The sequence below is a fragment of the Triturus cristatus genome, chromosome 8 (genome assembly GCF_964204655.1).
Source record: "Triturus cristatus chromosome 8, aTriCri1.1, whole genome shotgun sequence".
NCBI lineage: Eukaryota > Metazoa > Chordata > Amphibia > Caudata > Salamandridae > Triturus > Triturus cristatus.
Window position 1 is genome coordinate 249720146 of NC_140591.1, and position 23913 is coordinate 249744058.

The 23913-nt window shown below is 40.1% G+C and overlaps 1 protein-coding gene across 1 annotated transcript; it reads right to left on the bottom strand.

The window, feature by feature from the left end:
* Positions 1-1198: 1198 nt before the first annotated feature.
* LOC146801926 (matrix metalloproteinase-18-like) lies at positions 1199-13257 on the bottom strand. Its single transcript, XM_085624070.1, has 10 exons — positions 13126-13257; positions 10749-10990; positions 10499-10647; positions 10261-10386; positions 7607-7768; positions 7224-7395; positions 6791-6924; positions 4915-5074; positions 3285-3388; positions 1199-1560 (listed from the first exon to the last, which is right to left on the bottom strand). The coding sequence occupies exons 1-10, from the start codon at positions 13219-13221 to the stop codon at positions 1460-1462; spliced, it is 1446 nt and encodes a 481-aa protein (XP_085480196.1). The 5' UTR covers positions 13222-13257; the 3' UTR covers positions 1199-1459.
* Between the last annotated feature and the right edge of the window lie 10656 nt (positions 13258-23913).

Consider the following 23913-nt stretch of genomic DNA (forward strand, 5'->3'; position numbering starts at 1 on the left):
CAACTCCTGAAGCTCATGAGATCCACAGCCCAGGCTATGGTATTGGAAGGGAATCACTTCATCTAATATGGCCACCATGTCACCATGATGACAGAAATGTGTGGCAGATATGCAACATTTTTCTCATTTGTGTGAAACCTGACTAAGGGAGTGCCAAAATGTTGGCATTAAATGCGGCTCTCCTGTTGTGCGTATTTTTTCATTTTTAGCACCTCCAATTTGTACCTGTGCTCAGTGCCCTTCAGGAATTAAACTGTTTTTATTTTGTGAACCTCCAGATTGCAAATGTACATAGTGCTCTTCTGTATTCAGAAAGGGGGATGTGACATGGTGACACTGAGCAGAGAGACACTGGCAACTAGTGAAAGCACTAGGTAGTAGGTGTCAGAATCGTCCTACTGCCCACACCCACAGAAAGACAGTACTGCAGTTTAGCTAGCCTAGTTTCATAGGAGGAATTTGAAACATTATGTTTGCAGGGCAGTGCACTCTTGTGGAAGGTGCATTAGCAGAAAAGTACATTGTCTATATTAGCAGGATTAATTATACTCTCTTTGTAGCCTGCAGGGCTAGACAGTGCAGTTTGAAGAGGGGCCTTCTCTCAGCAAAGCAGGTGAGGCGAGGGAGATTATGAGCAGGTCTTTGCCAAGGGCTAGTAAGCCGGAAGAGGTCATTGTTAAGGGAAGAGCAGGTCCTTCTCCCTTCCTTTCAGATGGGTAATGCTTCTCTCGTCTAACCTGCCTTTCTCTTGTAATCCTGTTATTTGGATACACTTATGAATGGGGCTGGAAGGGATAATTGTCTGAGAATTTAGAGTTGCTGATGCTGCATGGAGGACAGGTCCCAGAATGTAAGTCTGTTACCAGCATCTCCTCTCCACTAGCCAAGCAAGCCCTGTGACAGCAGGGGGCCAAGTGACAGAAGCCCCACACTACTCATACAACCCTCACACAGTAGCAGTCTCACACTCCCAACAGCAGTCTCACATCTGTCACTGACAAGTAATGGCAAACTACTAAACTCACTATTTGGTCCCTCAAACTAGAAGTCACACACAACTCACAGAACACTCATAGACTAGCATTTACTTTTTCAACCCCATTTGAGATTTGTGATTATTTTTGCTTATTTGTGCATAGTGATTAATACTATAGTTTAAAATCACAAATATCATCAAAAAGATGTAATAAGAAATATGTTCTCATAAAATAATTTATTAATTCTTAACAAATACATAAATAAGTTATATGACTAATAAATATAATAAATTAGTTTGGAAACATACACTTAATAAGTATTTTGTCCTGCATTACAAAAATAAACCAAGTTTTCAGCATTGAATTCTAACTTTTTTTTAAAGTTGAACCAGTACTGCTTCGAAAGTACTCCTACATCAGTCTTTTTTTCACTTTTTAAAAGACATTCTCCTTCCATTAGTGAATTATTTTCTGACGATATCTTAACACCCTAACCAGCTGGTGTTCTTTAGAGTTCGGGTGACCTTCTTAGACTTCATGTTGAACTCAAACTGCTTATGTCCACTGAAGAAATACAAAAGACCTGCAAATAAAAAGAAAGACTATCAGTGCATTGTGTAATGTTTGTGAAAAATATTTACTTTAATATAGAATCGGTCAAGAAGAAACATCATCATTTTGCTGAGGTTATCGTCAACATTTCCTAATTGCCCTTCAATTGACAATATTAACATATTTTAAGATTCAAAATAAAACCGATCATTAATAAGTACCCTAGTAAATAGTGCAAAACAGCAGGGTCCCTTTTGTCATGTCAAGAAATTGATTCTTGGTCTTACTGTTTCATTATACATTATATTGCAGGGCTGTCGTTGCATTTTTAGTACTGTCTAAGTAAGTAGACGTAACAGTAGCCATATCAAGACAATATTGTTTTGCGTTGTATTTGTTACATTTATATTGTGCTACGTGGCTCTGACAGGCACCCAAGGGCATTTCTGGACTTGTGGCATGCTTCTTGGTGGCAGTGCTTGGATGGAAGAACATGTGTCTGTCATGTGGCCTGTGCGAGTCGTAATCTGAAGTTGTGTGTGAGGACCAGAATTGAACTCCTGTCCTGTTTGTGTCACTGCAGCTTGTCAAGTAGTAAACATGGTAATATAACTGTTGTGCTTAGAGATGACATTGCACTGATGAAGAGAAAATGCATGAGTGTTGTTTGTCCTCCAATGTCGGAAGAACTTTGGTATTGTGTTTTTGGCAGGGCCTGCTCATGTGGTTGAACATGGCACTGTGGTTAGGTCAACTCTTTGGCACTGCAGACCTGTATTCAAAGCCGAGAGAACATCACTGACTCAGCTCCATATGCTGGCAGCCTTACTATACCCTGTCTTGAAGACTAAGGGGCAGATTTACAAGCGCCTTGCGACACTTTCGCGTACAGTTGCGTCACTTTTCTGACGTAACGGCGATGTAAAAAATGCAGCAAATTTACAACGTGACGCATCTAGGGAGATGCGTCACGTTGTAAAGTCCTGCATGACATTATACCTGCGTCAGGTATAATGTATGTAAGGTAGGCGTTCCCAGGCAGGAAAGCCTCGTAAAAGTGACGCAGGGAAATCTACAAGATTTCAGTGCGTGACTTTTAGGACGCCACTGCATCAAAATCTTACGCCTGCTTGAAGCAGGTGTAAGGAGTGACGCAGTGTATTGGGAATAGGCCGCAACACGCATTGCTAAGTTGCGTGATGCTTGCAACACGATTCCAGCAATGCGTGACTTTTCCGCCGACAGATGCGTCAGAATTTCCGGTGCATCTGTCAATTCTTGCGCCATAGTGCGCATTATTGTAAATACTGCGCATCTATGGCGGTGCAAAGGTTTTTCACACAGGCTCAGGGAAATTGACGCATCTGTACAGATGCGTCAGTTTCTTGTAAATCTCCCCCTAAGAGAGTTAGGCGTTAAGAAACAGCAGTAAGTGTGTTTGGAAACAGTGGATTGTGCTTAGGCTCTGCTTAGATGGTAATAATGACTTTGGGTTGTAGTACATGGGAAGAGGCAATAACCTTAGCCAAGAAAGGCAAAAGGTGTAAATTTCTTCTGGTTTAGTACTCTGTTACAGGGCACACATTGTTTAGTCAGCAATCAAACATGTTTCCTTTCCTGGGTGTGTTGTAACCGACCTTGGAGTTTCTTTTTCACCCTGCCCTCACATGGCTGAATTATAATGTATAATAACACTTCTGATATTTCAGTAACAGGTTCGACCAGTCCAATGCTTTAACTAAGGGATCTCCTTACCATTATCTTCGAATACGGCATGAACTTTCTTGCCAATCCCTGGAAAGTCATCTTCGATCCGTCGTGGAGAGTCTGTGTCCATGGTCTTTCTGGATTCATCATAGCTGTAGGAGGAAATAGTTTAAGAGGAATTAAGATCTTCAGTTTGGTGAAACCAAGTCACATCAATTATGTTTTAACACTAATATTATCAATATCATTATTATTATTATTATTATTATCATTATCATCATCAATATTATGTTTCATCTTTTTATGTTCTAGTTCACCACCCCGAAGAATTATGAGCCATAGTTTACCAGCTAGAACTTCTATTAAAGATTCACTGATATTTACTGTGGCTGGCAGCTCCCAAAAGCAACACTGAGCTTTCTCTCCACCAGCAAGTTCAGTGCTGATAAATGCATGAATGTTGTGAACTGCAGGAGCCATATTGTGGAACTACTGCACAGCCCTAAAGCAATGCTTCTGCGTCTTCTGCTCCTCAATGTGGTGCGCAATATTAGATAACCTCTGTAGTGCCGCTGAACTTGATGGTGCAAGACTGAGTGCCCTCAAGTACCTTAGAACATGCCTTGAGGCGCTCCAACAAGTTTGCTACAGTACCCCTAGATCACCCGTGCTGGTGGTAGGTACCACACCTTTGTCAATGAAAGGGCAGCAGGGAATCTGCTGTAGAACTAGGATGTTAAATTACAGCTAAAATATGGAAAACTATTGGTCGTTGGGACAAGGCCATACCAAACAAGAGCAGGGAGCCCATTACTCCGCCACCCCACCCGAGGGGGATTAGCTCATCTGTAAGTCAATTTCCTAAGACTTCATGAAGTGAAAGTGTTAGAAAATGTTAACCAGCCCAAAGCAGTTTCCCTTGGGTTGAGCTTCACCTGGGTTGTGTTCCTTCAGAGAAACCATCATCTGGCCAATGCACCCTCTTCCTTTAATTGTTCCCCATAGCTCAGGTATTGTACCTTTCCTCTTCTCTCTCTAACCATCTGTATTGGCTAAATTGTATTTCATTCATTTGGATTATTTGTGAAAAAACATAAATGTTATTCTCTTTTACCATCTTCACCCCTAATATTCAAGCCAATATCACAAATTGCCTTATTAGGCATGAAACACCCCCGTTTTAAAGCATTTGACGACTTGCCACTTCCCCACATTCTGAACAATATTAGCAACACCTTCCCTTCATCTGCAAAATGCTTTGCCGCACAACTCCACCTTGGTACCCCTGTCTTTGTACAGGGCTTCCAATTCAAGACCATCCTATTCATTGTCCTATTGGACCCAATGTGAGGAGCCATAAACCCCCCCAGCTCATTCTCCCACTCAGTAGCACCTTCCTCAACATTCATGTTGTTTATGTTCCTTTAGCTTTGTTTCACGCCCAACTCATAAACTCTGTCCCATCCACCTCTTGGTTTATAAAGCCACCAACATCTGTCTTGCTGGGTCCTGCCTTGCTAACACTGCAACATCTTTGTTGTGATGTTAAATGTTTCCACATATTTATAAATGAATAAATACAGTTGGTAATTTTTCATCATAATCACCAGGGGCACCTCTGAAATGTACTGAAAGTACCGAATGACGTCATCAGAACATCACAATCTGGCATGCTCACCTCCAGTACTGCTCTCCGACAAAGAAGTATGTTTTCTGTGTGCTTTGCAGATGCACGGCTGCGTTGATGTGCTTCACGGTCCTTGGGAAACCAAGTTTGTAGATGCTTTTAGGGTAATTGGGCAGAATGTCAAATCCCTGAAGAGCCCAGTATTTTGATGCTACAGGGAACACAAAATAAAGAATCGTTAGCCAGCCTTTAACTGATTCTTTATTAGCATTCTTTATGACGACCCGATTAACCTTGAAAACATAGTAAACTACATGGAAGTAGGTCGTTAAAACCCTTTTCCGTCTGCTTTCAGTCGATAAATTACATTTTCAGCCACTGCTTAGTACACTTGTTCCTATATATGCAACACTTTTCACTGAAATTACATTCCACTGACAGGCTTGTGGCAATAACTTTGCACCGACAGTTTTTAACATTTCTTTCTAGAAGCATTATTTTTAAAGGCTCTGCAGGTCCACTGCAGGTGCAATGTCCTGGCACAGTGTACGGATCAAGGAGTAAATGAGAAGAATTTGTTTTTTATGTGATGCGAATAAATTATAGAGTGATTATCCACCCATAGTACAGAGGCTTAATGCAAATCCGTGGACTTCTATCTTAAACGTTCCTTTTTCGACCCCTTGTTAATGTTTAATATTAAAATGTAAATTACATTACTTGACAGAATATCGCACACTCAAATTGATTAATACGTTATTAAGTATTGCTCTAACATGCGACAAAAGACACTTTAAGGCACTTGATATTGGTCAGGCCTCTTGTACTGTCATTATGCTGTGCACTGTTCACACCCAAAGACTGCGGAGGCCCATGGTATATTTCCATGGGTGGGGTGCGCAGTCAGATCTGAGACACAGGTGAGAGATAGTAACACAAGTGATAAAATAACCCAGAGGGTTAATGCACCTAATTACAGTTGTCTAACCAAGGCCCAAGTTTTTGGGTTATGGCATGGTCCATTTAAAAGTTTAAACAGCTCAAGGTAAGGTCAGATTTATTGAAGCATAGCATATGAACTGCTGGGGGTTATAGGTGTGTCAAAGCTACTGCGGACTGATGCACTAAGCGGCATACACCCAGTGGAGAGTAAACATCTTGTGTGCACCCTAACTTGTAGTTCATGAATGGTGATCATTCCAGGCAACTATAACTTTACTGCTATGGTGCTTCTGCATTGTTTCTCTTCTCAAGTCATGTAGGCTATCAATCTTTCTTTTTAAGAAGTTGGGGAGTGGATTATTGCTTGTCCCTTCCTTTCACATCATAGATGAATTCTCATCCTCTAAATACTATAGAAAGAGCTGGGTTTACACTTTAGTCAAAATTATGCTATTCTCAAAATGATCATATTCTGATAAAGTTGAAATCATCCCCTGTGCATGGGTCATCATACGTAACAACACTGGAACAACGCCAACCCAACAATGACCCAGAAGTTGTTGGATGACCTAGGCCAGGAAGGTCCAAAATAGGTGAAGCCTGGCCATTGCGCCAGATTTTCCAACAGAGAAAAACAATGACTACTTAATGTATTTCATTTAGGTTGATTGCCTGGGCATTTATCTCATTGGATTATTCAGAAAATGTAAGCACATATGGATCCAAAGGACCTTCAATGAACACCCTTGATCTGAGCAAACTATGGGTTATTGAGAATCATAGGTGGAATGTGACCTTCACTACAGCAGGAGCAGTCAAAGGGTTAACGCATGAAGCAACAATGATGGGGACATTTTTCAATCTTGAATCAGACAAAGTTTAGATTATTGGTGATCTTCAGCCATTAAAACCGGTGGGTCCTTTCCAGACCAAGATTCGCCATGGTAACAAGAATATGGTGGAAGTGATTATTGACTGTAAATACCTTTGAAGAGGAAAATCTCATCCGTCTCTGGATTTTCATAGGCGGCCTGGATACCAGATGGCAAAGACGGCCAAAATGTTGAGATTGGGTAATTGTAAACCTCTTTTACGGTTGGAATTCTGCGCCAAAAGGAGCTGTTTAGGAAAAATAAAAGCATATCAGTTAAGTGCCATATCAAAATAATTCTCTACACTGTAAAACAATCAACACTATTTAGGGTATGTCAGCTTATAGAAAATAATTATATATATTGAGAGAAGTGACACTAGAAATTCCAGCAAATGTTTTAATGCTAAAGATGTCACTATGAAGGAAATAGTCGTTGTCTGTGCTTTTTGAGTGAGCCACAATTATTTTTGGACCTGACCTAGCCTCTCCAGCCCTACTCAATAATGCATAAAGCCAAAACTAGAATTTTTTTTCTTTGCTTCACCTGTCCTTGAAAAAGAGGATTTCTCCACGCAACGTGGTGATGGCATCAAAAACAAGAGTTGGGTCACAGATGGATGGATTGATGGGAGACGAGGTAGTTGTGGTGGTAGTTGATACGGTGGTAGTTGGTGTGGCATCTTCTGGTATTGTTGGAACTGGGTTAGGAGATCCTCCTAATAAAATGAAAACAAAATGCCTTTCAAAATCAATGTGAAATAATATGCAATATAAACTTATGCATGTAAAAGACACCTTCTTTTAAATCTCATATTCAACATGAGTTGCTAGAACATAATAGTTTACAGAACATCTTGACCCTTTCTTGCAAATACATCTTTTTACATTGTAGAAGGAAAATTAACATAACATGTAAAGTTAACTTACCATACAGGGCTTGAATGCCATCGACATCATCCTGGGGGAGTCGGAATTGAGCTGGATCAGTATAGGAGTAGGTCGGATACATCAGAGCACTGCGGTCACCAGAATGAGACAAGCCTAATGAATGGCCAAACTCATGGGCAGCGACCAGGAACAAGTTGTATCCTGTGGAACAAAGCAAAACAATTTTCACTACAGTCTACCAGAGCTTTTCTGAGTCTATATGGGCACACTGAGATCTGCCAAGTATAACCTGAACTACCAGAGCCTAAAGGATATATTATACCACCAGTGTTACCAGGGACTACTAAACCCTATCAGAATATTTGAAGGCCTACCAATTTTTATGAGGTATACCAGACTGTTCCTGACCCTACTATGGTCTACATTACCATTAAAGCCTGTCGGGTTCTGGGTTTAACAAGATGAGCAAAAGTACAGCCTAGTTCCTCTCCCTCTACAATAGTGTTGACCAAATGATGCCACTTTAACAGTTACTACAGAGGAGCTTTTTTGTAATGGTGTGTGCTCCCTATTGTGAACAGGGCTTATGGGCAAGCTCTGAACTATCTCAACCTGTCAATGTATTATGCAGACAAGTTCTAAGGTCATTGAGGTTACTTCCTGAACACCTGAATTCTTGTTTAATTACCTTTCTAGTGGGCATATTAATTAGTATTTTGTATACATTCTAAAATTAACAGGGAGACAAATAAATGAATGTGAGGGATCTTGGTATGGAATTTAGGGAGAATTTCAGTTTCGACTGACTAATTAAAGTAATATTTGAAAACGTTTACACCTGAAAGATATAATGGGAATCTAATCCAGCATTATCATTGTAATTTGTTTTTAATATGTAACTTTAGTCCCAAAAAGTGCATTTTATAGATTATGGGGCCTATTACGATGGACCGTCTCTGAAGCGAGACTGACTGACCTCCGGTTGTTGGTCCCTACCGCCTGATTAGGATGCAACCGTACACTGTTCAGTCGCATTCCGACATTTCCCTATGGGAGCATGAGATATGGCCATAAACTGGCCGTAGTACATGCTTCCTAAGGGAAATGGGAGGTGGTGTTAATCCTTCACCCTGTGGCAGGAACTTAAAGGTGCCTGCCACGGGGTGAAGGGATTAACAGGGGGGCACATATGGTGCACCCTGGACCCCCAACCAGAGGCTGCAGAAGCAAGGGGGCCCTGCTAAAGGTCCCCATACTCGCTCTCCGACAGACTTTCCATGTCGGAAAGCCCAGCATGGAAAGACTACCGGAGACCAAGTATAGTAATCCCAAGGGCGAAAGGCTGCCCTTTTGGATTTATGGGCCAGCGTCTGACTGGTGGACGGGCTCCATGAGCCCGTAGAAAGCCGTCCGGAATGACCAGCCGGTTTCAATCCCAACCGGCTTAAGCAAAATCAGCTCTTCGGAATTTAAACAGACGATGAAGCCCGTAAGCCTCCGACCCCACGTATTTCCATGTATAATGTTCTAGCTTTATTGAACTCTTTTGAAGCTGAAGTCATGTTTGTATCTTCCCTTGGATGGTGCAAAATAATTTTATGTAAAATTTATATGTTGTTTCCCTCAAATTATTAGACTGTGTGAGCTAATGTTATAACTTTGACATTGAAAACATGAGAATGGGGATGTGGGATCTTACGCTGTGAGCAGTGAAAGTGTCTACTGTATTAAATAAAATATTCAATGGTCAAATAATGCTAATCGAGACATTATAACCTTTAAGACGTTATCAGTTTTTGAAATAAAGAAATAAAGCTTGGCTCAATAAATCTCTTTCTGCAGATAACTACTACATAGTCCATACTCTCATGTAGGAACATTCAGACACAAAATGTTTTATGTATTAGAAAGTAAAAAAATAAACCAAAGTATCAATATTTGTTCAAAACTTTAATCCACTTATCGCTTCTTCAGACACCGCCCACACCTACCATTCATAGTGAGATTATATCAGTTTCACATACCTTAGTTTAGCACCCTTAGTATTACAAAGGCCGGTAGCCCAAGAAAGCACTTTATATGTGGAATGCAGACTCATTCACAACCAATTCCTTATCTATTTAGTAGTAAAATGGTTTGTTTTTTAAATGCTTTACTTAGGGTAGAGTTTTGTTCCTCTGATTAAATTGCTTTATATAATCAAATTGATTTATTATTATAAGAAAGATTTATATGAAAGCAGTGCAATAACAAATATGCAAAAGAGAATGTAAATGTGAAAACAAAGATGGCACTATGATGAAAGTATGACTGTATGGATATTTATTTGAGCTCGATGGAGATCATGGCAGTATGGAACACCGGGGTAGATCCCGAGTTATTGATTTATGATCATTTACAAGCGAGGCAGGGTATACATAAGATCCAATAATGTGGAACGAGGCAGTGTCATTTGAAGATACACGTCTATCAATTCGCTGTGAACTGCACGTGGGTAGCAAAGTTAATTGTTTTATAATTGGCAAAACACTTTATGATTTCCTCCAGGGGGCATTGACTAAAAATGACCTATTCATCTGGAGTTGATTTTCCCTTTGTATTTTGTTACTCATGACAACCCTCACATAAGTATCACTCATTCCATGACACTTGAATGAGATTCAGAGAATGGTATCATGTATTTGAACACCTACCGGCCGACCCTGCGGTCCAGGTTTCATCTTCATCAAAGTGCGCATCACCACCAATTGAATTCCCAGGTGCAAAGGCATGGGCCAGAGTTCCATGAGGTCCATCAAATGGGTAGAAATCACCATGCACTAAAAGAGTAAACGGCAAATTAGCAAAATCTGCAGGAATAGAAAGCTAAGGAAAAATGAGGAGCAAGGGAGATCTCCCGAAGATGACTGTAGCACATCGATTCATCCTTACCTCCTGCTCCAAAGGAGATCTGGATATCAGCCGTCCCCTCGTAGATCCGGCTGAAGGTCAGTGGGGTCACATCGCTCCAGACTTGGAAGGCTCTCCGGATCGCTCTATCTACATCAGCCTCAGCCATGTCAGGGGTGTGGTTCAAAATTCTTTTTTTATAAAAGAATACAAAACAGCAATATTAGTGATGCCTGTGTGCATTGGGAACAATAGTATATACTGTCATCTAAAACGTTTTCTATCATGTTACCTGTATGTCAAAGATGTTGTTCTCCAGGTAGGGCGGCCACCAAAATGGCTGTATTCGGCCGCATCAGCAACTCCACAGCGGGGCTTGTGCATCATTTCCAGTGTGTTGGAATCCAGCTTCCCCGTCACCTCCAGCCCAAAAAACGCCTGCATTTCTTGAAGTTTTTCAGAGAATGGGCTGTGCTTTTTTCGCGTAATAGGTGTTCCATCTTCATTGAGGTTGTAGAATTTCTTTAAATATTCCTGAAATTAATACAAATAACAATTTAGTAAATTAGTTTGCAAAAAACACAAAGGAATGTCAGCAACTCACAACTGCCACAAGTGTTTCTTTACATCTAAATGAGGCATATCATGGAACTCTCTGAAGATGAATGACTTAGTTTCTACTGTTACATAGAAGATGTCTCTCTAGTCTTTCATTGGAGAGATTTCTGCAGTGTCAGAGGGCCTAGGGTTCATGGAAAACATGTTTGCGAGACAGTGGGTTGAGATTGTATGTCACAAAAGAGAACCTTGGCCTTATCTGGGATGCAGACCTGAGCTTAAATACTCTGATTGCGGCACTTGTGCACAGTGCATCATCAGACTAGGCAGCCGTATCGACTTCTGCCGCTTATCTCCACAGAACAATGTCTGATTGAGGCAAGGGTCTCCTTCCAACTTAGAAAGTCACTGTTTGTAGGTCTTTCAGCAAAGTACAGTCAGAAGCAGACCAGTATCTGAACAGTGGTAACAGAAAGGAGCGATGTTCAAGATGATACCACCAAGGTTGGACTAGGAAGCTAGATTCAGCAGTGGAAAACACCCAAATAATTGCCTATTACTACAGGGACTGCAGTGACCGAGCCTAGCATGCAGTGAACGAGGCTTGTGACCATCTCTGGGTAGTGTGGCAACCAATGAACATTATACAGAACAATTTTCCAAATAAAAATGCTGAAAAGCCACCAGCCTTAGAGGTAGTTCTGATGAATAAACACATGGGGATGTTGCAATGCTTTAAGCTGTAGTACGGTACCAAAGAGCATCATTTATCCGCAGCAGTAAACCATATAGATGCCTCTAACAAAACCTCCTGGTGCTCTCTCAGGACTGTTTTCAGGGATAAATGGGTCTGGAGAAGCCTCAAATCTCCCAGTCCTAAAACCACTCAATTGTTCCCAAGCCTCCTAGGATGTTTCTGCTAGTGCCATATAGCAAGAATACCCCTGGTTATAGCTCAGCTAAAGTGCAACAGTGCATTCCTGCTGGAATCTAAAGTTAAGTGGCCTTCAATAAAGTCACTGGTATATTCCTCCTGGGTTCTGTGTGCTAGTGACTCGCATTCAGTTCTAATGGCATGTTCCTGCTTAGTTCTTCAGTCTCTTCAGTCCTGTGACTCTAGTTAAACCTAATAGTATATTTCTGTTTGGGTTCTGTAGCACAGAGACCCAAACAGATTCCCCCACGAGCTTTCAAAGTTGAGGAGAGTGGCCTTTGTGTATCAAGCCACCAGCGGCCAGGATGTTTTCTCTAGTGATAATCTGGGTTGCCATAATTTACTTGTCTTTTGCAAATTTCCAACGAAGTTTTTGATAGCCCACTGTTTGCACTTGAGCCTTTCGTGACTGGTGTCCAGGCTACCATGCTGCGTACAAGACACTAGCTTCATCTCAGCACATGATGTGGTGTAGACATACGAAACAATGTTAAATATATTTGGTATGTTTGATTCATGCCTGACAATGTGTTCTGCCTTCCGTAATGAAGTGATGCCTGCTTCCTTTCATGGGGCAACAGGCATGTTCTGCTCTTCCTTGTAATATGAGTGGAGTCAGCTGGGAGCCGCCTCTCAGTTTGCTGCTATGGCATTTTTATATACCCCGGGCCATGTTTCCTAGTTCTCTTTAACTTCTGGTGCCACTTCATTGCTAATCAGGCACGGAGAGCACTTACAAACCTGCAGCAAAACAAACGGTTTTGCATTCAGTTTGAATTTTTCTCGTTTCTCGTATTTTTACACTCTGCTAATAGTAGAATTGTATTATGCTGCACTCATATAGCGCTGTATCCCCCTAAAAAGGCGCCAAATCAACGTTTACTTCACCTTTCAGGTTGGTACATTAAAATATCCCTTCATCCATATTTTATTAACTGACAAACCTCCAAGACTAAGGGATTAAACCTCCAAACAAAAATGATTTATAACATGCAGAACAGAACTTAGCATTTCTTGCAAAATGTTGTTTTCAAGAGTCGATAATTTGAAAAATAAACCACCCTACAACATTTACCACAGAACCAAATCATTCTATTATGGGATTTTAACTCTTGCTGTATGCGGACCGGATTTCTGCGGGGCTCAGTCATGGACTGAAGTCTGTCCCAGGACTCACCTCTGCCAGCTGTTGACTCTCATCGGTTACAGGCGCTGCAGGGAACGCATATGTGCGCAGCGCACACAGGAGCAGCAGCAGCGACAGGGACTTCATTCTTCTCTTCTCCTGGCCCTCCCTCTGCTCAGTGAAAGGTCTCTTCGGGTTCTCTGCCTCGCCATCTCTCTGCCCCCCTTTTATACAGTCCTGTGAGCGGCCACCTGTCACCTGCATGAGTCACTCTTTACAACTTACACCAGATGCAAGTCAAGACACACCCAGAGTGCTACGTCATCTGTCTGTTTGCTAAAATCCCTCAATGGAGCAATCCATCCTGTAAAATTCTTCGTAGCCAGGAAGAGGTTTAACAAGTAAAGGGAACATTTTTTTAATCTATGAATTCTGTTGAGAAAAAAAGTCTCTTGCAAATCGCACTTTGAAACTCGTTATTTGTCATCTGTCTGTATCAGCTATAATGCATATGTGGAATGGCTTTAACATTATGAATGCTATGTCAATTATGAAGAATTATGGGCTGGAAGTCTGAAAGAAGGCCACTGTCCTGTTGTCCAAGGAATGTTCCTGCTTTTAGTTTTATTTATATTTTCATTAAAAAACATACATATATTAAATTGCATGGTTGGTGTTATTTTCATTAGGGCACCAACGTCACTCGTTAGCCTAGCCGGAGTGATGTTCTATCACATGCACGCAACAGAGAATAATCCACCTAGTTATGAGAAGTTGTTTAGTAACAAAGCTGTATGCAGTGAATGTTAAAAAGTGAATCTTCTCTCATGTCAGGGTTCACAAAGCCCAGCTTTGAAACATCAGAAGTCTACAGCTGTAGGTTTTCTTCTACTCTTGAAATAGATTTCCAACTTTTGGGGAATTCACCTCAATTTTGGGAGTATTCCTTGAAATCCAGAGGTGTCTTGAGTTTAAGCTGCAATTCTTCTTCCCAAAACACATTCCAAAGTTTCCTACCTGTGAGAAACCTGCATGAATAAATCAAGCGAAAACGTGGCCATTTAACTTCTTTCTCTCTAAAGAGATTTCGGGTTTTTACCTTTGGAGAAGCTTCTTTGTCTACAAGTCCATAAACATGGGATCTTAATTCCCTTTCCAACCTAGAAAAGGTGCTTTTGTTGAATGATAGCAGCAGTTGCATATGTGTAAACAGAATCGACTTCCAATATGTTTGTGTATGTTTCTTGGTGTTCACTGTAGGTGACCAAGCAACTCTGCTTGTAAAATCCACCTTTCTGATCTGAATATTAAATATACAATATTGGAATGTCAGCCATATCATATTGCGAAACATCCACTATCGATGTGCACAATAGATTTTTCATATATCTAAGTTCCACCTAGCTACACAAAAAGATTTCTGAACCCTATGTATAAAAAAAACTCCTTCAACTTTCTTACTGAAATAAATTAAATTGAATGTGATTGAATTAAAGAAACATTGTATACAGTGGGTGGCCAATTTTACATTGTTATTGGCCAAAGGCAGAAGCAGATGTGCTGCAGTTTGGTTTCCTAAGTTCTGGAAGCCTGGGGAGATTCACATAATTTGCATGAAGACAAAAAGTGAATAGTTTGCAAGGCATGGTATAGAATGGTCAAATCTCTCTGTTTTTATTTGTCATCCCATGTAGAGAATACTGCCTTGTGGTTTGCTCCCAGGTAGCATGTGCTCGAGTTTTCAGGTGCCAACGTAACACTTGAGGGAGGTGGGCATTTCTTTAGGAGAGATGTAGGAGAGGCTACATCTTCCGGAATCTGCAGCTCCGTTTCTGCAGTCAATACATTTTCAGTTCTAAACCTGTGAGCCTGGCAATACTGAGAAGGTGAAGCTGGTCAACTGGGGAACCAGATCAAGCACCAGTCACCGCGGGCTTTGATTGGAGATACTTCCAAACCTAGGATCAGACTGAGGTTTAACATTGCCAGTTAGAAGAAGAAGACCTTTCTAGAGAGTCCATTTTCTGCAAGAAATCTTCGTTGTAGGAGGACAAACCATGGCAAGTAATGTAGACATGAACAAGATAATTATTGAAAAACCGCATGGTGTCACCTAAAAAATGTATAATGGACAGTTACAACGCTAGGAGGGTGATGTCAACTCTATGAACCAAAAGCACGAAATATGAAATTTTTTCTCTCTCCTAAACAAACATAGGCAACCAGGGAGATACAGAAAGATACTGCAGAGGTTCTCTCAATTGTTTAAACTTTCCACCCCTTTATGGGTGACCTTGAATAGCATATAATAATGTCTGCCTAAACTTAAGCAACATATAGGCTCAATTATTTCAGATCTTTAGGAGCAAATGTATTGTTGAGGGAAGTCCTGGCTGCTATGGAACATCTGCAAAAAAAGAAGGTCCCATTGACAGATGACTTCTTGATGGTCGTTCTGAAATAGTATTGCAAAGGTTTGTCTCTCTTGATCCTGGCGTTAGTTAACTCATTCAGAAAATAATGGAAACCAAGTGGTTACTTCTGGTAAGAAGATGACATTTTGGCAAATAACAAGCTTCTTCCTGAAAGTTGCTAACACATTTTGTTTATAAATAGTGACTGCAAAATCTTTGTGGGGTTATTAGAGGCTTTCTGTGCCCTTTTAGCATTAGACATTTGTGAGATAATTCCAGCACAGTGCCTGGGTCTCAGTTGGTGGGAAATTCTATGCAGTCAGAGATCGCCCTTGACAGAGTACCTTGACTTCTTTCCAGACATCTTTTGTGTGTCACGGGGACAGGCTCTTGTTTCCACCTAAATGGGCCACGAATTTTGATCCTTAGGTGTATATTGTTTCCAACTAAATGTTTTCCACCATTTTATCCTTAGTTTGGGATACAAGGCAGGGTTGTCCCTTGTCACCAATATTAATTATTGTGATGTCATATTTTTTCCCCATCAATTAAAACTGGACAAAAGCATAATAATGATGCACCTCCTTCTTATCAACGTGGGATTGTGGCTCATAATTATGACATTTTGTTGCACGTGACAAAACTATCCACATTACTTAAGCTTTTTTTATGGTGAAAATGTTAATCTACTCGATGATCAGAAGTTATTCTCTCAAATGGCAGAAATACCGACCATGATATATCAACATAATAATATGTTGCTCTGTGAATCGTTGACACAAAAGTGAATAAAAGAAGAGAAAATGTTAATAAGTGAAGTGAGCATTTATTGTTGTGGAAAGGAACTTTTGAATCCATAAAAATCTATGCTGTATTTCATGGTTCTCTGTCATCTTTGAGGCTTGTCCTTTCTATGCAGCGGCGGCCTGCTCAGGTAAGGGCAGTGGGGTGGTGAGACGGGGCTGGGCGCTGCAGGGGGGAGCTGACAGACATTGTAATAGGTATTATTCTTTTATTTAATTATACCTATTCCATCGTCTGTCGACTTACCCCCTCCCACCCTGCCCCACTCCCGCCCTACCCACCGCCTTACTGTGTTTACCTGTGCCGGCCGCCACTGTTTCCATGGTCCAGTGCCTTCCTTAAAGAAGTAGATAAAATTGTTTTCAAATTCATCCTGGCTAATAGAAAAGCCAGAGCAGAGTGCGCCACACTCAAGAAGCTGAGGATGAGCAGAGGGTGAGCTTCCCTTATTCCAACCCTTGCCATAGGGAATTCACACTTTGTAGTTTTGTTGTGGCTTGCAGAAAGTCAGAAACTTAAACCTGCTTGAGTTATATTAGAAGGAAAACACCAAACGTCCCTTCACACTACCACAAGTTCTTTTCATGTTTGGGTGGAATAGATGTTGCTTATTTCTACTATTCTCTTTCTGCACATCTCTGTATATACACACAACAACTCTGCATAATTCCACCAACATATATTTATAAATGTTCATTTGTCACAACAGACACATGATAATAAAAGGACCACCCTTACCTTTCCCCACTTGGCACTAAGAGGAAGGCCTTGGAGGTGTAATAGTTATTTCAGAAGAATGCAAGGGATGAGATCATGGATGATACTGAGGTGAAATGAGAGCACAACCTTGTATACAATTCTAGCACTTAAGAGTAGAGTACTGAGTCAATGTAAGGTGTGGTGGAGCGGGAGGGCCAACTTAAATGTGTATGGCTCCCATCCCAACACACATGTAATTCCCTTGCCTCATTTAGAGATGGGAAACCACCAGGTTTCCTACTGTGGGGCCTCAGCTAGCTTTGCTATCAGAAACATTTGACAAATGGCCAATCTGTCAAAGGGCTGTTGCATTATGAATGTTCAAACTGGTGGAATGGTGTCTGCAATAGGCATTGAAAGGGCATCATTACAGGCCTGTGATAGAAAGGAATAATTGTCTAAACACAAACATAATTTTTTTCCCCATTTTCTGCCCTGCCATCAATTTCACACATCCCATGGTTGATGAACACATAGGCTGTGAAGGGCCCATACCCATTAAAGCTGTATGTATGGAACTATACTCAATTATATTCTTGGTGTACGACTTCGGCCTTGTGTAGGAGGCCATTTGGTACATTAGACCAATGAGATGTCAGACGGGTCCATGTAAATATGCACATACACTGATATGCATATGTCTAGCATGTAACTGCATTTCACAATCTACACTGTATTATGGTACTGTATTTTACATAGGAATGAATTGTTTAAACATATGCTCTATTTGCTGCCATATTATCAGCTTTTTATAGTATACATTCGCCAATATGTATAGCAAGGTTTGATCTTGTTTCCCCTCCTTGTCCTGCTCTCCTACTTGGTCCTGAGTCTTCCTCCGTATCTTTCTTCTCTTTCTCTCTCCCCCTCGCCACTTCTCTTTATTTCCCCTGTAATGGTTGTATTTACAGATTGACGGTGTTTCTAATACTGATTGTTCAGGTTTAATGGCAGTTGTTACTGGCCCCATCGGAGATATGATGTCATTGGCAGTTCTATTTACTTTTAACCTGAGATTTCGACTGAGATAATGAGAACATTTTGGAGAAAAAAAAACAGAATTACCGTTTCACCCAGAATTGCCTTCTTTTTCAGGAAGACCCTTAAAGTGCAACTAATAATGGTCCGAAAGTTTACGCACCCCACAGGTACCAGCACATGTAGATACACTGGTCCATTTCTAGACCGCTCAAATTGAGGACAGGAGTGCGCTGCTAACCAGAGGTTTAAATGGGCTAAAAGGAAGGGAACTAATTAAATGAAATTGTTGCTCAAAAACGTTGTGGTGATGAGAATAACAAGGTAGATTTCAAAAGCTGTGGCAAATGTAAATAACTAAATAACTGACTAAGGTGAATTGTTGAAATCAAACAGTGTGTGTGTTCTTGGCAGTGCAATCAGAATCCAACCTCGAGATCGCGCCTGAGCCTGTCTGCCGCGGCCCTACAAGGAATATGGCATCTATAGGATTTGTAATTGCCCTAGGCTAGCACACATCTGTCAAACGCCTGTACATGTGTGTCATAAAAAAGTTTCCATTGACGTGCGGGTCTTTCACGGGCCAATAATTCGGCAACAATCGTTGCAATCGTCAGTATTTGTTCAAAGATTTGACCCTTTTTGCATGATTGGCGCAGAGGGGAACCTGCGGTTTCTTTAAAAACCTTTTAAATGGTGATTGTTGAATCACTGCTTCAAGCAATATAAGTTGCTATTGTAATAGTTAATTCAATTAAAATTTACTTTATTCGGATTCATAAGAACCACAGCAGTACACATGTGCAAAAAAATCATTAGAGCACAATGTAACAGTCATTAAAATATGACAGAGGATAAAAAAACTGTTCATCTTTCAGCAAATTCCTGAGATAAATAATAGATTTTTAAAAACAAGTAACATTAAAAATCACAAATTCATCAATGAACTTAGGTAAAAATACCAGGACAGGACAGATTTGAGATAAACCCTTACCCTTCAAAACTGGAATAATGAAAGTTCTTCTTGGGCAAAAACAAATTTACAAAACAGTACAACATGAAGGGTATCCTGTGGAGACACTTTGTGGTAGCCACAGGCCCTCTGGGGGAGGCCAACATTAAGTGAAGATTAAATCTAAACCTTGTGTGCATATAGCGCTCTCTGTTGTTTTTAATAAGAACAAGATAGGGCTCCGTCATGTGTGTGGTTGTCAGTAACACCTACCTTCGAACCGTAGGCTTCCAGAGGTCTAATGCCTCGCTATCCAGAGCTCTTCTTTCTAAAAAGTAGATTTTTGTCCAAGTCATGCCAGTTTTACAAATGCACTAAGGTTTATAAAATTACAATAGTCATTTGTCACTGAAACACACAGCTTGTTTCTTTGAAGTTTCTGCAATTGCAGAAAACTAACAATTTGTGATAATACTCGAATTACACAAACAGCATGCATAATCTTAGTCATTCAAACCCCGTGAGTTCCACCTCGACTTTATATTAGAGAGGGCAAGCTATGAGAGGATAAAGTGCCATGTGCCTTCACCAGCTGCTGTCCGTGCAGGTAACAGCGGTGGGGCAGCGCTGGGGGGGATTTCGAGGGACGATGCTGCGGGAAAATTCATTATTTATTTAATTTTCCCTCAGCATCAGCCCTCGAAATTCCCCCCCACGCAGCCCCAGCGCCCTACCGCTGTTACCTGCATGGACCACGGCTGGCCCTCACAGCATATCGGGATGAACCTGCAGGATCAATATTTTTCATTTTCAGAAAATTGAGTAACAAAAAATGCTAAACCTTATATATCAGAAGTGCAATTATGGATGACAGCAATTATTTAAATAATGAAGTGCTATGTGCCCTAACAGTGAGTCTTACAAATGAACCTACGTTTAGCCATGTTTCATTGTCACACAAATGAATAACAGAAGAAAACATAGATCTACACTGCCTAATATCACTGTATTTCCTTTTAAAAAGTGTAATCAAGAATAACCTTGTATAAAATTCATAAAATTTACAAGACAGTAAAAAAATGTGGCATTGTTTGACCTAACTTATTGTGGGACTGACAGGGAATCACTGCAGGGTTTGGTTGATACACAAGTGAAAAACACAATAAATATTTAACGGTGTCGGGCCAAAACCTGAATAGCCGAGAGCGCTCCCATCTCCCGCAAGGCTGCTCTAAGTAGACGGGGATGTCACCTAAGCACACAAAGACAGATAGGTGGTAATCAATGGTTTTCCTTCCACGTTGAAACCTGAATAGCCGAGAGCGCTCCCATCTCCCGCAAGGCTGCTCTAAGTAGACGGGGATGTCACCTAAGCACACAAAGACAGATAGGTGGTAATCGATGGTTTCCCTTCCACGTTTTTAAGGCAGTTTTCCTAGGCTATTTCATAAAAAACTGATACTAATACCTTTTTATTAAAAGTAGGACACAGGTCTTTCTCTATAAAAGCCTTCTGCATGGCAATTTTTCCTAATTCCAATTTAATGTATGCCAACGGGAATTCGGAGGCCGTTATCACAAGAGAGGCGGTCAAGTCAAGTCAAGAAAGCTTTATTCGATTGTAAACAAACAATCCTAAAAGCACGATAGCAGCATTTCACAAATGTTACAATTCATACAAAATTCATTTAAACAAGTTAATTAAAATTCATTGAAGAAATAAGACATTATTAAACTTCACAGGCTTTCCTGAAATTTAAAACAAAAACATTTAAAAAAGAGACAATTGTTTTCTTAGACACAGAACTTTTTTCAAAAAAGTTACCATTCTAAAAACAATATGTACATTGTCTAGTTGTTGTAATGCCAGAAGGGCAGGTCGACATTGACTAAGCCCAAACCATTTTAACATGGGGACTATACTCATTCTCCTGGCATTAGAATAACATTTACAAAAAGGAATAACATGAATCGAGGTCTGCTTAGAGATTTTATCACAAGGGCACAACTGTACGACTTGGGACCAGTCATTCGCTTTGGGCAGAGTAACTAATCTATAAAAAATTCCCAAGCGGAAGCGAGTTAAAAGGAACCTATCAAAATCACTCAGGACCAAGGTGAGGTAGGGTTGGATATTAAAAGTTAAAGGATGAACATCCCCAGTAGCATGTCACCAAATCTTCCATTGGCCATAACATATAAACATCCACAGTTCAAACATTTGAGAGTATTGTCAACTCTTTTGTATGGTAAACCCAGTTAGGTGTCATGTTGCCATCATCTGCACAGTACAGTAAAATATAATTTACAGAGTTCTGCAATGGGGAACTCAGCGAAGTGCTGATAAAACTCTGTCACACTCCTCGGAAATCCACAAGTGGCAGAGTGCAGTAAGTTGTGCTGCTCGCATTGATTTTTAGCACCGGTTGTTTGCCCCAAGCTGTAAAATCAGCGCGAATGGCACCACGTGCAGTGCAAGAGGTAGCTGCTTCTTTCTGCCTCTCAAGTAGATGTCTACTCGAGTGGCAGCTTCCTCAACGCGAGCACTGGAAAAACAACCATTGTCAATGTCAACTAATCTAGCTTTTATTTATGTTGCATGTATAAATTGTTAGTTTTGTTAAAAAAATAGCTGAAAAAGAAGAATCATTTAATAGATATTTTATTTAGTTGGACAATATATTTGAATTGTATTTGATGTCTAAGTGCTTACAGCATTAGAATCAGAATAACAACATTACATTTCAACTTTGACAGGGAATTGACAGTAAATTAAGTTACATTCTTAATTATTACTCACGTGTGCATTTGTTTATGTGAAATGTAATTGCACAGCAGTATGAAGTTAGTAAATGAAAAAAGAGAAATGGAAGAGTATTAGTGCTAATAGAATTGTGTTTGCTGTGTTTGAACCTTTTTGTTATTTGTTAAGGTAGGTTTTAAGCGTTAGTAAATATGGAAGCTAATTGAACTCTAGTTTAATTCCTTTAGCGTTAAGGTTTTGCGTTAGACAGTGGTTGTGGTGCCAGTGCTGATTTGTTACTAGTTTTATGCTATTGTAAGTGCATTGAGAATAAAATATTGTGGGAATGTTATCTTTTATTAAAGTGCAAATGGTTAGAATGTGAGAACTATTTGATGCATATGTGTGGGTTGTGTTAATTTAATATAGTTTTGATAATTTCTAGGATACAGCTTTTACTAAAGGCTATTTAAAATGTAATATAAAAGTGTTTGATGAATTATACTTCAACATTGTCAAATTCAAGGTAAACATAGCTACTCTTTTTTCACAAAAGACCCACCTCAGGGTAGGCATATGATATAGGCAGAGAAGAGGTGGAGTTAAGTTGGGTATTTTAGGTTAAGTATGGTAGGTTCAAAAAGCATGGTTTCTACTCATCAACTCACATACATACACATACTTTTTCATGCAAGTAAATCTTCTCACTGAGGTAGGATGTGTCATTCTAGGATGGGAATGCTCTGGTATATGTGGGAAAACTCACAAACATGCTTGCTTTTGGATATTAAATAAATATTCCATGGAGTTATTCCTGGCTGGAGTATATCTATTTCCACAGTGGCAATGAAAACAATTCTGCCAAGGTTGTTGCAAAGGTAGAGGAAGGGTATTCTCAAAGATATAAAAATACAAAGCAACAATTGCACTCATGAAGGACATTCTTTCAAGGGGAAATGTAGACTATGTTCATTTAAATTTTGCAAATGCCTTCACATTGTCGTATGTGGGAATTCATAAATGTTGTTCAGGAGTAGTGATAGGAATCTTTGTATATTAAAAAAAATATATATTTTACTTCAAAGGAAGAAGAAAACTATGGAAACATATTTATGATTATTAATTTTAAGTCTAGACTTACAGCTCTTGTGAATTGTTTGTAGTTGCTTTCCCTGAGCTGGCTCATTCTAGTCAAACAGACCTCATCAGAAGACATCTGTACTTGATGATTTGGTAGAGGGTTATTAGCTGAAATATGGGCAAACATCCTACTATAAATTTAAGGACATTATATTCTGTGATATTGAAAAGGCCTTTGACAAGTGGTTCAACATCCTATTGATGAAGCCTGTAGTCATGAATAAAACCAACTGGCAGAATTACGAGTGGTCAAATCAGATCATTTTTTAACCCAGCAATCCTCCAAGCACGGTTGATCTCTCTCTGATGATGTACATTGTTCTGACGTGTGGGGTTCTAGATCTAGACATTATTTTAGCATTTATTCCACAAATAATAAATACATAGCTGTGTTTGACGCGCTAAACGCCCACTTTGAACGTTATGAAACCCATTTTGCTCTCTTCTCATCTTTTAATTTCTTTCCCATCATTTGACAAATGTCAAATTATAAATGGATCGAGTCTATTGGATCTGAATTCATGTGGAAAGAGGAAGCCTCTTGCAATTTGGGAATTTTTCTACTGCTTTTTGGTATTATTCATGGGCTTTTCCCACAGGCTGGGCTCATGTTCTTTAAGTTCTCAATACGTTTGGTTTACAGAGGCTATTTCTGGTCACACTTAAAGCCACAGAAAGCCTTTTCTCAAAGAATAAACACTTCTGGCATGGCAATGCAATTCTGTATTATTTTAACTGAAGCCAGCGTTTACTGAATGAGTCAATAAAGTTTATAGCTGTGTACAGGCATTCATTCCAAAACCGACGGAAGGGGCAATGTCAGCATAACAGTTCATTGAAGCCCACAAAGGCTCAACACATGCAGAGGGCCACTCATTCTGGAATTTTTCAAGCCAGCGTAAAGGCATTTTTCTTTGATGTTTTATATCTTGTATCATGTCTAGTGTTTAAATAATGAAATCAAATATTCGTGTTCTGAAGGTGCTGCAGGGATGCATGTAACATGTTATAGAACACCCGAAACAGAAAACATACCAGCATACACATAT